The sequence below is a fragment of the Triticum urartu genome, chromosome 2A (assembly GCF_056163025.1).
Source record: "Triticum urartu cultivar PI428250 chromosome 2A, HENAU_Tu73, whole genome shotgun sequence".
Classification (NCBI taxonomy): domain Eukaryota; kingdom Viridiplantae; phylum Streptophyta; class Magnoliopsida; order Poales; family Poaceae; genus Triticum; species Triticum urartu.
Window position 1 is genome coordinate 111,725,325 of NC_141874.1, and position 12,116 is coordinate 111,737,440.

A 12,116-nucleotide genomic window follows, 5' to 3' on the forward strand; every position below is an offset into this window, starting at 1 on the left:
TTTTGTATTTTCTTTTCTTTATTTATTTTCTTTTCTGTTTTAATTCATTTTAAGTATTTAGGTCTTTTATAAAGGCATGGATCCCATACCATAAATTCCTAGGCATTTATTTGCACACCCCGAACATTTTTATTTTAAATTTTGAAAAGTTTTTATCCTTTGATTGTTTTTGAATTTGAATTTGAATCAGTTTCAAACTAGCACGAGATTAGGAATAGTAAATCGAGGTGACGTGGCATCATTAGCAGAGGTTCACTGTAGTTTAATTACCCGGGCGTTACAGCCATCAAAGATAAGATCACATCAAGACTTCATTGACATAGTTGCTCAAACAATGGCTCGGATAGAAGACAAGGCCGCCTCAAAGCTCCCTTTCCCTCGGCATTATCCAAGGTCTGAGAGGACTCTCAACTCTATAGGAATTTGGGATGTAGCTTTGGTAGTTGTTCCATAGCCAAATATAACATTTCATACATTAAACAGCCTTGAGATGCAATTTTAAAGGTTTTATTTCATATAAATATATGGTAGCTGAAAACAGAAATCATGATTTATATGACAAATGTGGTCGTACTGTTGTATCTGATGAATCTCATTAATCTTTTCTATATACCGATTGAGAAGTTAGGCATCACTTTTTTTAACATGCTATGTATCGTGAAATGGGAGAGTAGTTTCTAATGAAACTTATGCAAAATCTCGCTTTTCCAAGCGGAACCTAAACAGGCAATCCTATTTATTCAGTATATACAGTACAGTGTATCCAACACAGGCTTGTGATGTAACTAATCTTTACTATCCATGTGTATGGAGTTTGTGGGGGTGGTGAGGTGTTCGTCGTCCATTCACCTCTTCCACCCCCAACTTCACAACCTCCGAACAAAAATTTAAGAACTTTAACAATAAATTCCCTGAGAATCTGAGAGGCCTATGCCAGCTTCCAAGCAGATGGATAGATCCATGCAAAAAATATACAGCAATAAAGATCAGATATATGATCCAGCATTTTTCAGACTGGCTATGCTTTGTCAGGCACTAAGCTAATTTAGCCCCATCGCTCAACTAAGATATTTAGCCGAGTTTAACCTCAATGTTGGGTTACGATTCGTCAGTCTGAATCTGAGTCCTCTATCTCCCACTGACGAGCATCTCTGGGTTCAGGATCCGCGCTGGATTCAGGTTGACCAAAGAGTGTCGTGCTAAGCTTCGGACGGCGACGTTTGTCGGTCTTGTCTTTAGGAGCTTCGTCCTGAAAGACATAATATACGGTCAGAATTCAGCCATTGCGTTCATATAATATACGGTCAGAATTCAGACATAATATATGGTCAAAATAATATACGCTTCCTGAACTATATATAATACACAGTTAACTCTGAGTCAAAGCTTAACATCAAGTGCCATTATGTTGATGTTTTATTGGAAGAATGAACAGCAAACCATGACAGTGTGGGTGATTGTATTGCTGGCCTCAGTATTTCCTTTCATGCTACAAGTCAGGGAAAATGATATTGCAGTTTACGACTATTGCTCGTGAATAGTTCATGCCAATGTCAGGGAAAATGATATTGTAGTTTACGACTATTGCTCATGAATGCTTCATGCAATACTATATTGTCATTTAGCTGTAATCAGCTTGAGCAACAAATGTGAAAGCTGAGCGGAGTGAATGCTTGTTTGGATCAGTAAAGAATGCAAGTGGATATTATTTGACTTGGTAAGTCAAACAAGTACTTACCTTTGGAGTCTTCTGAGCTGATTGGATATTCTTGAACCATATTGTTCCCCATGAAATGCATGCAAGCATCAGCAAAGCTGGACCAATCCTTGGGTCAGTTAAGTAATCTCTGAAACTGAAGCCACTGTTCTGAACCCTCTCTTTTAAACTTTTCCCTGCCGAGCGGATACCTTTGGTACCGCTTAACCATTCCTTATTTGTTTCTTCAGGTACAAGATCTGGTACCTTTGAAGTCTAGATACAGAAAATGGATGGCATAATGGATGAATAATTGTTCGACAAATATTGCACTTCAGACAAAATAATTTCTCCGAAAACATTATCATCTAATAGTTTAATGAAAAAAAATTATGTTTCTAAAAATGCTTGTGAATTACTTGGTACGAATAAATGTGCTCATTTGATCTTGGCTTAATTCTAATTGTTAGAAAAGTTTCTTTGTACATAAACCATCAGTGCAAGGCTATAGAAAGGATTGGGTATTGCACATTTGCAGGGAGCACTGATATGATGTAAAAGAACAAATATTATGCATTCTTATTTCATCAGGATGATTCTGACATGAGGCAAAGGCGCAAAGCTGACCGAGGCAGACTCAGCAGGAAGAAAACGACCACACATCATTTTTCTGCTGAAACATGCCCAGGGATCGACCTCACTGCTTGTTTGCTCATTCGAAGATCTTCCAAAAAATGTAAAACCTCTCCTCTAATGTGCTTAAAAGAGTTTCTGACCATGTAGCTACTTATTGCCATTCCTTCAACAACTTAGGTATAAGCATAAAAGTTACACCCTCTGTTCAAATTGAACTGCCAAAGTGTCTTATATTAATGAACAGAGGTACTCCTCCGATCCAAAATAACTGTCGTGGTTTTAGTTCGGAGGGAGTAGTAAATAGCAAGAATGTGATCGTAACACAATTTTTTCTGGTCCTTCTAATGCACAACCACCTTATACCTACAAAGTTTTAGCTTACTTGTTACCCATATGTTCTGAGCATCATTTAAAGCATGCTTTCATCATATTAAGGCAGCATGATTAGCACGCCACCATCCGCCAACAGAAACCATAGCGACGATTTACCATAGTTAGAGAAGATTGGTGGTGGAGTGGAAGACGATGGAACAACACGAACGAAGCAACACGGGCATAAATGGAAGAGAGAAGAAACATCACACGATGTCCGATTGCAAGGAGGAAGTAATCTGAAAGGGTGTGCTATAGACTTGTAGTCGCTAGAGAGTGGGCCGTGGTAGGTAGTCATTGTTTGACGCTGGTGAAAAACACATGTACACCATACTGAGAGATGCATTCACAAAACCAAAAAATCATGAATGGAGGAAGATGACAACACCTTGTACTCTTGCACGGAGAGGGTGGAGGAGACGTGCGGGGGAGAAACATATGGGTGGGTGCACAATGGTTGATGTAAAGAGAGGGAGCAGAAGAAATACTGTAGTAAGGGTGGGGAAGAGACATCCATAGCAACATATGGGGCACTTAGATAGTGCATTAAAGTTTGCACCCCAATGTAAAGGTACGTGTCTCCTGCGCCAAGTGAGTTTAGGCATCTTTGGTATTCTTGGTGTCAGGTCCACATTTAATTTTGTTCCATATAGGTTTTTTTATTTAAGCGGATATGTTATCTCTTCAGAAATACTCCCTCCGTAACTTAATATAAGACGTTTTTTGACACTGACATGCTAGAGAAAGTTCAAAAGGGAACATGCTTTAAGAGACTTACAAAGTAAGGAATTTCTCTAGTATCTCCATCTTTGATAATCTGAGAGACCCACTTGTTTATCTGCCAAAATAAGCAATTAAAAATGTATTTTAAGCTGCATGACTTGACCGCATATATATGTAAACTAATAAACCAGTGAATTACGCACCTCCAGAATTTCATCTGGGCCATTATACCTAGCCACTAGCTGGGAGGCATCAGGAGTGTCCTGTCCCTGGAGAGTCTCTATAAGATTATTCTTTTTGTCGGCTTTCAACGCCTCGTATGTTGCATTTCTTTGGAAACGGACAATGAATACTTCAGGCTTATCATTGTCATCTTCAAAGCCTCTAGGACCACAGGCTCCATTGTAATCAGTGGCAAGGTAGAAGGCACAAATTTTCTGTAAAAGGAGGTACTGTTATCCAAATTTACAAGCTTGTTTGATTGTTCAGAATTGAGAATGTCATGACTAAGCCATTTGCTGAAGCTAGGGCCTAAATTGTTCCAAATACTCTGATTCCAGTGATATACAGCATCATTCATTGCAGAATCATTGTAGAATTTCAAGAATATACACTTAAATGGACATTGTTCCACTTGGTGGAAAATACTCCTTTCAGGATTTGTAGCTAATAAGCACATGAAAGGATCGCTTAATTTCTAACAGAGATTAATCACAAACATAGGAGGGTATGTTGCATATGGTAAAAAACAAAAACAAAATATGGATGCACAGCGAGAGCACATTTCAGGGTTTTAATGAGGCATGCGCTACAAAATCATATTACTCGAGAGGCCCGCTTCAATCAGATCAAGTACTGTTCTGCAATACTAGAGGCTATGATTCTTATCTGTAAGCTGGTCATGTAGTAGTATAAGGTAATGTAATGGACCTGGAACCTGGATATGAGGTGGTGAGAGTACCCATGAAAGACATCTTTATCTGAACTGAAGCAGATAAATATGCCCATATCTCAACTAATTCAGGAAAGCAGAGCAATAGCTAGTGTGGCCTTCTGGGGCATGTCACCAAACGGCAAGTACAGCACCACAAGCTTAAAAAATGTATATTAAAAATAAAAAAGAATTTTGTGAAGCAGTCTACCTTCTGCAATTCTCCATCCAACCAAACAAAGGTCAGCCTGTCATCTTTTAAGGCAGTTGCAGCACTTGTTACCTCTACTAAATTTTCCAAATTCCCAGCAGTACTTCCACCAGCAGCACTGAGTAGTTGGTCCTGGGCCTTCCTCAAAATCTAAAGAAGTTTCAAGTTCCAAAACAATATAAGTTGGCAACTAATGAATGATGAAGTTGGTTCAGGAGGGATAACTTCACCAACTTGTTATTGCACCCAGCTTATAGAAACTTACTTGTCTCTTTTTACTTAATTCTACACCAGGGCGACCTGCAGCTATTACACAATACCATATCATCATTTCTTTCCCAGCGCGTGAATGACCTCTAGCATCACAACCAAGATCCAAAGATGTGTCACTTCTTAGCTGCTGGAGTTCTAATCAAGAAAAGAATTAAATGAGTATTACTGAAAAAGCACATAAGTTCTCTTAGTAAAAATGACAATCCAGTATACTGCTGATTCGCAGACAAATTTTAATAATACCTTGGTGCTTATGCTCCTCCATTATCTCTGTGAACTCGGACTTGCTAAAAGTTCCTGAATTGGAGGTAAAAAATCAGTTTGGTCCGATTTCACTGCATAAAATCAAAAGGATAAATAGGGGATAGAAGCTTGCCATGGTATACAACAGGTTTGGCACCTGGTCCCTTCAAGAAAACAAGTGCAGGAGCAGATTCCACTCCTAATCTGCTTGAGCAGAGACAAGAAAGTACTGATAAACATGATTTCTTAAAATTAAACACCGAAGTACTAATAGCTGTAGCCGATTCGACATGGAAATATGGTTTGCCATACTTAGCAAAAGATGTGTTTTGCTTCACTACAATGCAGTGCTCAATCACCGATCTGGAAATTACATTTTTTTACTGCTAGAAAGCTGCTACCTGCGATTTCAGCATGCAGTGTTCAGACAACCCTAACTATCTTTAGAAAAACAGTAAAATTTCTCAAGAATACAGGTCCTAGAATACACAACTATTTATGCCATGAAGTCAAGGTAGTTTCCGCATACACGTGGCTTAGCCCTTCACCTGGTCGACTCCAATGTAACCCATGCACGGCCAATTTCTTGGCCTAGTTAATCAAACCAATTTCATGCGACCAACTTCGTGCATGTGCCCTAGTTAATCAAGCCAATTTCTTAAACGCTCTTATATTAGTTTACGGAGGGAGTACATCATATTCCTTCTTCCAGACCAAACAAATATCGGCTAGTAGCCATATGGCTACGATAATCAATTTACTGAAACATGAAACTGCGGTGAGAAGGTCTAAAACTGCAGTTTGCATAGTTAGCTAGATATGGATGAGGTTTCACAATGCTTAAAAATATTCAAACAGCTTGTATCAACTGAAGAAAATTCCAACTTTACTTATCAAAGCATGCAGCATTCAGTAGAAACAATTATACCATTATATGAATACCAACTCAGGCACAAATAAGAAAGAACAACATATTGTACATAAAGAAGTAAAGAACGTACGAATTCCACCAGATCTGGGATTCCTCTTCTTTCCATAGGACAAATGCAAAGGATGCATAGCTGGAATACTCTTGGGCAGCTTGGCGAAGGAATGGAGCCGCACGCTCCCCAGTGCTTGAGAAAAAGATAGCCTTGACCTATGCCGCACATAAAAAAGATGGCATGACTAGATTATAGCTATGGACTTAGGATTGTATGCATGTGCTCCACATGCACATTGAAAAGGGTGCAAGTAATAAGTAAGGCAGATAGCACAGATGCACGGGCATATGTATGAAAACAAAAGCAGTAAATCTAGTTACCTTATGATGGCTACTCTTCCCAATGAACTGGGGTCCCTGAAATGATATAAGCTCTGCATTAAAGGCGCAGTCCCTCTCAGGTAAAAATCTATCTAATTAAAGTGCAATTCTAGAATAAAAACAGACAGCACAGCGAATTATGAACAACAGGAATCATACATAGAGTGTACTCGTTGGCTATTGTACTTGTGGTGCCATAGGTTAGGATAATGCGGCATATATAAATTAATGATGCCATAAGACTAGGACTTGCTGTTGCAAATAAACAAGTGAAGACGAAACTTAGTCCTGAATTCCACTAACTAGGAGGTCATACAACCTCAGCTCCAAACTAGTACCTAGATGTGAGCGTCGAGAACATTCACTTAACTAGCATAATGACAAACCTATCTCAGGAGCCAAGAAGGCAATTTCATATATACTAACACCCATTAGGTCTGTACTCCATTGCCTAACACAAACTGTTTGCATGTTGTACTACTGATTACTGTGATTTCATATGATTCCTTAGAACACCACATAAACACGAACAAAAAAAAAAGAGCCAGTCAAAAACCTTACCAGTGTCTCCTTTGAATAGTACAAGATCCGAGGTAAACCAACAATTGATGATGCTACCCAGTTGACAACAGAATCCACAGTTAGCTCACCTGGGTACCTGGGTACAGGAAATGGTTATATTGAGGTCATATCTTTGGAATCGATTGAAATGGACATGTCGTAAACCATTAACAGGAATAGACGAGTCACACTTTTATTATTTCTTTAACTGATACTCTGGAATCTGATTAGAACAGTCACCTCATATAACAGGATGGATTTCTGCAGTTAGCAGGATATGCAACAAGAGCTGGTATACCTGCATGGGTAGATAGATATATATAGGAGTAGTAAAGAACATTAAACAGGAAAAAGTCTTTTTTTCTTCTAAAAAATAATACAAAGAACATGTAATGTTCAAAATTCGAACTACTAAATATTACTTCCTCCATCCCATAATATAAGAGCGTTTTTTACACTAGTGTAGTGTCAAAAACGCTCTTATATTATGGGACGGAGGGAGTACTATCTAAAAGACTAAAATTCAGGGCAAAATTGTAGGAAGTATTTTTGTTGATGCTCACTAAGTTGAAAAAAGATCCCTCCATCCTTGGCACGAAATGATGAACCTACCAGTTGTCTTGAATACTCTTTGGTTTCCACATTATTCCCAATAGCAAAACAAGGTTGTCATATTAAATTCCCAGAAGACCGCTTTACCAACTGTGAACCTACTCATTTTGACACAAATCCAGAACTAAAAACACCTAAAATAAGCATTTCCATGTGCTGCACTTGCACTTGCACTGATAATAGCTAAAGTGCTTACTTATGTTCATCTTATGATTGAAAATGACATGCTATCTTTTTTGTAACTTTAATGGCATGTTATCTTGACTTACCATTGCGGAAAAATGGCTGTTGAGAGAACCTTTTTTCTGCAAAATACCCCGCCAGTGGCACATCACCAAGTTCTACCATAGCAGTGTTGGCCACGCCGTCCAGTCGAGTGTCTAGATCATGAAGCAAATATTTTGTCAGAGACAAGAATGAAAGGTGAGGTATATTTAATCCACAAAGAGAATTCTCTATAGAAACTTCAATTTTTTGCATTATAAGACAGAAGCTGTAGTTATATTGAGTTGTCAACAATAGCATAGTATTTGGGAGAATGGAAAATGCCATCAAGTCAGCTGCCAATAGATCCACAAAATTGCTGCTCAAAGATAATGGCTAAAACTTCAGTTTAAAATGCAATGCTAGAAAGTAGCAAACTCTCATTTCGGCAAAAATATTTCCATGGACAAATCTAGTTATAACTTGTGAGTGCAGAACATAAATTTCTATATATTTGTGAAGTGTCAATTTAAAAGAAGAAAATGAACAATGCTAGATCACAATTCTTACACCTCCATTTTTACCCATCATCCTTAAATATTACTAAATGCTATAAGAGGGATCGGACACAGAAAAACCAATGCAGCTCTGTTTCTCCACGGCTAATACTTTGACAATCACTGATCTTTTTATACAGTGTACAAATATGTTGTTAAAGAGTGCAATGCACAAAATGGCAAGCAAGTCAACATGGTAAACATACCAATTTGCTTCCAGTACTCAAAAAATTGAGCACAGCGAGGACTCCCCTTTGAATAAACCTGCACAGTAGGGAAAAAATACAGCTGGTGGTCAGGATTTCTTGTTTGCCAACTTCCAACAAAAAGATGTTCTCAAGAATCATGCAAATATGACGTACATAGAGCACTGAAAAGTTAAAATTGATGAAGTTACGGCCTTCTAACTTACCTGTATGAGCAACGGGTAATCTTCAGCAATGGCAGACATCAATGAGTCACGTGTGAGTACATTGAAGGCATGACCAGTCGAATCTATGGAACGGAAATGGTGTTATGTCCAAGACATCAAAAGGAAAACATCATTTCTTATCAGAATTAGATGGTTATAACTTACGAGATAAAGAATCTTTTAACAAAGGTAGATCTATTTTCAGGAAGTGCTCTTTTTGATATTGTTCTTTGACTCTCTCGAAGATATCCTACCATGATGAAAATTGCAAACTAAGGGTTAGATCAGAAAGGAAGAAAAGAAAAAGCCTTCCCGCGGAGACGCACGCAGAGAGGGAGGGGAGCAGGGAGATCACCGTATGATGATCCAGACCAAAAAGATCATAGTCCCGCTTCCAAACTGGATTTGTCAACAGCTCATACGCATAACGGATCTGTATAAAACACCACAGAACTATAAAGTTGTTTATGAAAGTCCATTAGTTGGAACTTTAAATAGAAACTACAGGGACCAAATAAGTAATGTACATGTTACTGAAACAAACGTAATGTACATAGAAAAACAAATAGTGGAAGTAATGTACACAGAAAAGCAAATAGTGGAATTGCAGTTTAAGGTGCTTCGGTGCACTGTGGAAAGCTAATTCAGCCCCCATGCATACAACACATGAAACTTTGTATGAAATATCTTCGTATTGCACATGGAAATTACAAAGGCTAGTAATTATGGATTCTGACTCTCACCTTTATAATATCAACAGTTGACCGGTCATTTGTTTCAGCAAGCCTAAAGTTGGCATCATGAAAAGGATCATTAATTTGTTGTAAATAATGAATTAAAAGTATGAAAACAAAACATGGCAAGAGGCAAGAAGCATAATGGTAACCAACAAAAAAAAATCCAATTTCAGGTATGGAATCATGTGCAGGGCCTCATCAGAGTTATATGTCACCTATGCTAAACTCCAAACTGTGACCTAAAAGTTGATATTCCATGTCACGAGCTCGATGCCAATACACACTCTACCCTACAGGCAAAACTTTGCAGCTAGTAATGGGCACAACCAGAATTACTCCTAAAAAACAATATCTTAGTAACAGAATGGAGCAGGGAATTAAAAGCCTAGTCAAGCACCGACAGTCAGCAGTCAGCACCATCAATACATGTTGACGTATAAATGTATTGCCTAGTCTCTTCCATCAGATCGGTCTTTTGGTTGCATTGGCTAGAGCATGCACTTCTACATGGTATCAGAGCCAAGAGGTATTGAGTTCAAGACCCAGCTGGCGCAATTAAATTGCAGCCCATTTTCGGTCCACGTTTAGGCCTGAGGGAGCCACACGTGAGGGGGATGTTGACGTATAAATGTATTGCCTAGTCTCTTCCATCAGATCGGTCTTTTGGTTGCATTGGCTAGAGCATGCACTTCTACAATACACACAAAAGATAAACTAGACTGTGTTTGCTACTAACAGAACTGTCAGATTTGTCACCGGAAACATCAATAAGTTACACCAACGCTACCAGATTGTTAAGCTCCAAACAGATGCCCAGCCCCACCAAGACCAGATCACGAGTCTACTGCCCAAACCAGAACTCATGGACTGCACTTGCGACTACAGTCAGACTCCATCCAGCAAAGCACACCACAGGGTTGGAAGTGAGAAATTATCAGTGAGGTCGGATCAATCGCGCTCACCACTCCTTGGAGAGCAGCTCGTATGCCTCGACCACCTTCTCCACCGGCGCAAACCTCTGGATTCCGAGCGCTGCAACCAAATCAACCAATCAATCCAACAAATCTCAGAACGCGTGCGAGAGCGCGAGGAGGGAGCGGGGAGCGGGGGAGCGGGCTCTCACCGTCGTAGTGGGAGGGCGGAAAGGATTTGGGCAGGACGAGGAGCTGGAAGAGGAAGCCGGCGGCGGCGAGGAGGATCGGCAGCCAGTAGCGGCGCAGCTCCTCCGGAATCGCCATTGGGGACAGCGCGGGCGGTAAAGGCGAGGTGGGATTATCAGGGGGGTTTGCACTTTTGCTCTTTGCGTGGCGACAAGGGCTTTGCTTTTTAATTTAATTATTATTATTAATTAATTAACAAATCTAAGTTATTCGATTAAACGGTTTAAAAAAAGGCTTTGCATGTATTTTTTTAAAATAAACAGTTGTAGTTTCTTTTTCCAAAAAGATTCCTCTATCTATGCTGATCGCTAAAAAACAAAATCGATAGTGTGGCACACATATATACAAATATTAAAGTGGCTAAGCTAGCCTCAACCTCAAGCGTTTCAAGTGAGTGATCTTTTTAATTGACACGTGTCTTTGGTTTTTCTATTGTTCATTCTTGATTTTGTGCTTTTTTTACCTGTGTAAGTGCTCTTTCTGTTAAGGTCTGGTCCACCGTCTTCATGTATCAAAATGACTAAGTTAGTCTCAACCTCAAGCGTTTCAAGTGTTAAGCGTAACTAATTTGTTTAATTGACACATGTCTTTGTTTTTTGGGTCCACTCTTGGTTTTACACTTTTTTTTACCTATGTTTAGTTTTCTTTCTATTAAGGTCCGGTCCATCGTCTTCGTGTATCAAAGTGGCTAAGCTAGCCTTGATCTCAAGCGTTTCAAGTGTTGAGCGTAACTGGTCTGTTTAATTGACACGTGTTTTTGGTTTTTCTATGGTCCATTCTTGGTTTTGTGCCTTTTTTACCTATGTTAGTGGTCTTTCTGTTAAGGTCCGGTCCACCGTCTTCGTGTATCAAAGTGGCTAAGCTAGCCTCAACCTCAAGCGTCTCAAGTGTTGAGCGTAAATGATTTGTTTAGTTGACATGTGTCTTTGGTTTTTCTATGATCCACTCTTGGTCTTGTGCTTTTTTTACCAGTGTTAGTGGTGTTTCAGTTAAGGTCCGGTCCATCGTCTTGGTGTATCAAAATGGCTAAGCTAGACTCAACTTCAAGCGTCTCAAGTGTTGAGGGTAAGTGATCTGTTTAGTTGACATGTGTCTTTAGTTTTTCTATAGTCCACTCTTAGTTTTGTGCTATTTTTACCTATGTTAGTGGTGTTTCTATTAAGGTCTGGTCCACCGTATTCGTGTATGTTGCGTATTTTTTAACACTATACAGACACAGACGCTCATACATGCGCAAATACACCCATCCTTATAAACGTACGCGCACGCACGCACTACTTGTATGATCACCTCCGAGAGACTGGGGCGGCACATTATATTGAGATGGCAAAGTCACCACAGACGTCTTTGTAGTCGGCGGGACGTCTTCTCTACATGAACGCACATCGTCGAAAGGCCTAATGTAAATCGAAGAAAATGCAAGCATCAATGTCAAGTCTAGGACTTGAAACCTGACGGACTGAAGATATTATTATCCTCTTAACC

The 12,116-nt window shown here is 39.3% G+C and overlaps 1 protein-coding gene across 1 annotated transcript; it reads right to left on the reverse strand.

Annotated features, from left to right (window-relative positions):
* Positions 1 to 774: 774 nt before the first annotated feature.
* Positions 775 to 10,772, reverse strand: LOC125536090 (DNAJ heat shock N-terminal domain-containing protein). The gene is made up of 20 exons (XM_048699215.2): positions 10,595 to 10,772; positions 10,434 to 10,503; positions 9,478 to 9,520; positions 9,090 to 9,167; positions 8,900 to 8,984; positions 8,735 to 8,817; positions 8,529 to 8,586; positions 7,831 to 7,941; positions 7,190 to 7,247; positions 6,950 to 7,046; positions 6,389 to 6,424; positions 6,087 to 6,223; positions 5,219 to 5,289; positions 5,086 to 5,139; positions 4,835 to 4,977; positions 4,570 to 4,719; positions 3,631 to 3,864; positions 3,483 to 3,542; positions 1,739 to 1,972; positions 775 to 1,249 (listed from the first exon to the last, which is right to left on the reverse strand). Exons 1-20 carry the CDS (start codon positions 10,707 to 10,709, stop codon positions 1,109 to 1,111), a joined length of 2,058 nt encoding a protein of 685 aa, XP_048555172.1. The 5' UTR covers positions 10,710 to 10,772; the 3' UTR covers positions 775 to 1,108.
* Between the last annotated feature and the right edge of the window lie 1,344 nt (positions 10,773 to 12,116).

Excerpts from the sequence above, each read along its gene's own strand:
- LOC125536090 (XM_048699215.2), bottom strand. The coding sequence starts at position 10,709 with ATGGCGATTCCGGAGGAGCTGCGCCGCTACTGGCTGCCGATCCTCCTC. Across the intron at positions 10,504-10,594 it reads TCCGCCCTCCCACTACGACG|CGCTCGGAATCCAGAGGTTT; the intron begins GTGAGAGCCCGC and ends ATTTGGTTGCAG. Across the intron at positions 6,224-6,388 it reads GGAAGAGTAGCCATCATAAG|GTCAAGGCTATCTTTTTCTC; the intron begins GTAACTAGATTT and ends TGTGCGGCATAG.